Below are 1,573 nucleotides of genomic sequence, written 5' to 3' on the forward strand. Positions count from 1 at the left end.
TCTGCACACTGCAACTAAAAAAATTCTATGTTTATCCATACATGGAAAGCCAGCCTGGACCAAGAGAATGTTCTTTAGTTTCCATTTCCAGATACTCTCAGAAGCACAAGACAAACATCAGTCACTTGCAGAAAAAAATGAAAACCTTGCCCTGTGCCTCCTTTTATCCTCTCAGGATCCTCCCCCAATGCAAAGCAGCCTCAGGCTCAGGTTGAAATCTGAGGCCTAGCTGAGCAGCCCCAACTCCTTCTCACTGGAGCCTCCAACAGAGCATGGATATCCTGGTGCTGCTCCTCTGCCTGGTGACCTTCCCAAGCTGTGAGTGTGAAGGGTTTCAGGAGAGGGACACCAGAATGTTATTATGGGATGTATAACTGATGGTGACATTGTTTGTCCCAGGTGTCCTGTCCCAGGTGCAGCTGAAGGAGTCAGGACCCAGCATGGTGCAGCCCTCAGAGACCCTGCCTCTCACCTGCACTGTCTCTGGAATCTCATTAAGTAGCATTGCTGTAAGCTGGATCCGCCAGCCTCCAGGAAAGGGACTGGAGTGGATGGGAGAAATATGGAGTAATGGAAATACTTATTATAATTCAGCTCTCCAATCCCGAATCAGCATCACCAGGGACACCTCCAAAAGTCAAGTTTTCTTCAAACTGAATAATCTAAAAACTGAGGACACAGCCATATATTACTGTGCTAGAAACACAGTGAGGGAACTCCAGTGTGATCCTGCATATAAACCTCCCTGTAGAGACACCAAAGAACAGCAGGGGGCACTGAGGACCAACAGTGCCATCTCAGGACCAGTAGCAGTTATTTCAACAGTTCTGTGTTTGCTACTATTTTGATGCTAGAACTTTGTTTTTTTTTTCACACAAGGAAATCCCTAGAGGATACTTTACATGTCATACTCATTTATTCTTGCTTTTACCTTGTACACTACTCATCTGTGTTCCCCATGATCTTCTGAAATATCTAATTGCTTCTTGTTATCAGACAAGTCACCAAATTATTTTATATCTCCAATATATACATTTCATTATATACATATACAGCCAAAAGAACAAAGGGGAGAAATTCCACACATAATTCCAACAACAACTACCATTGCAAATAGAAGAAGTATGAACAATCAATGGTCATTAATATCCCTCAACATTAATGGCCTTAACTCACCCATAAAAAGACTCAGGCTAGCAGAATGAATTCGAAGACAGAACCCATTCTTCTGCTGCATACAAGAAACACACATCACCCTCAAAGAAAGACATTACCTGAGAGTTAAAGTTTGGGAACAATTTTCCAATCAAATGGACCCAAGAAACAAGCAGGGGTAGCTCCTAATATCTAACAAATTAGACTTGAAAATGAAATCAATCAAAAAAGATGAAGGAGGTCATTACATACTCATCACAGGTGAAATCCACCTAGATGAAGTGTCTATCCTGAACATCTATGCCCCAAATACAAAGGCATCCACATTCGTAAAAGAAGCAATACTAAAACTTATATCACATATGACGCTCCACACACTTATAGTGGGAGATTTCAACACACCACTCTCACCACTAGA

At 42.0% G+C, this 1,573-nt stretch overlaps 1 gene segment (V, D, J or C); it reads left to right on the forward strand.

Moving 5' to 3' along the window:
* Window positions 1–244: 244 nt before the first annotated feature.
* LOC101840793 lies at window positions 245–848 on the forward strand. The segment is given in 2 exon segments: window positions 245–318; window positions 400–848. Coding segments are annotated over 2 exon segments (495 nt in total).
* Window positions 849–1,573: the final 725 nt, after the last annotated feature.

Source organism: Mesocricetus auratus, unplaced genomic scaffold (genome assembly GCF_017639785.1).
Source record: "Mesocricetus auratus isolate SY011 unplaced genomic scaffold, BCM_Maur_2.0 Super-Scaffold_15014, whole genome shotgun sequence".
NCBI lineage: Eukaryota > Metazoa > Chordata > Mammalia > Rodentia > Cricetidae > Mesocricetus > Mesocricetus auratus.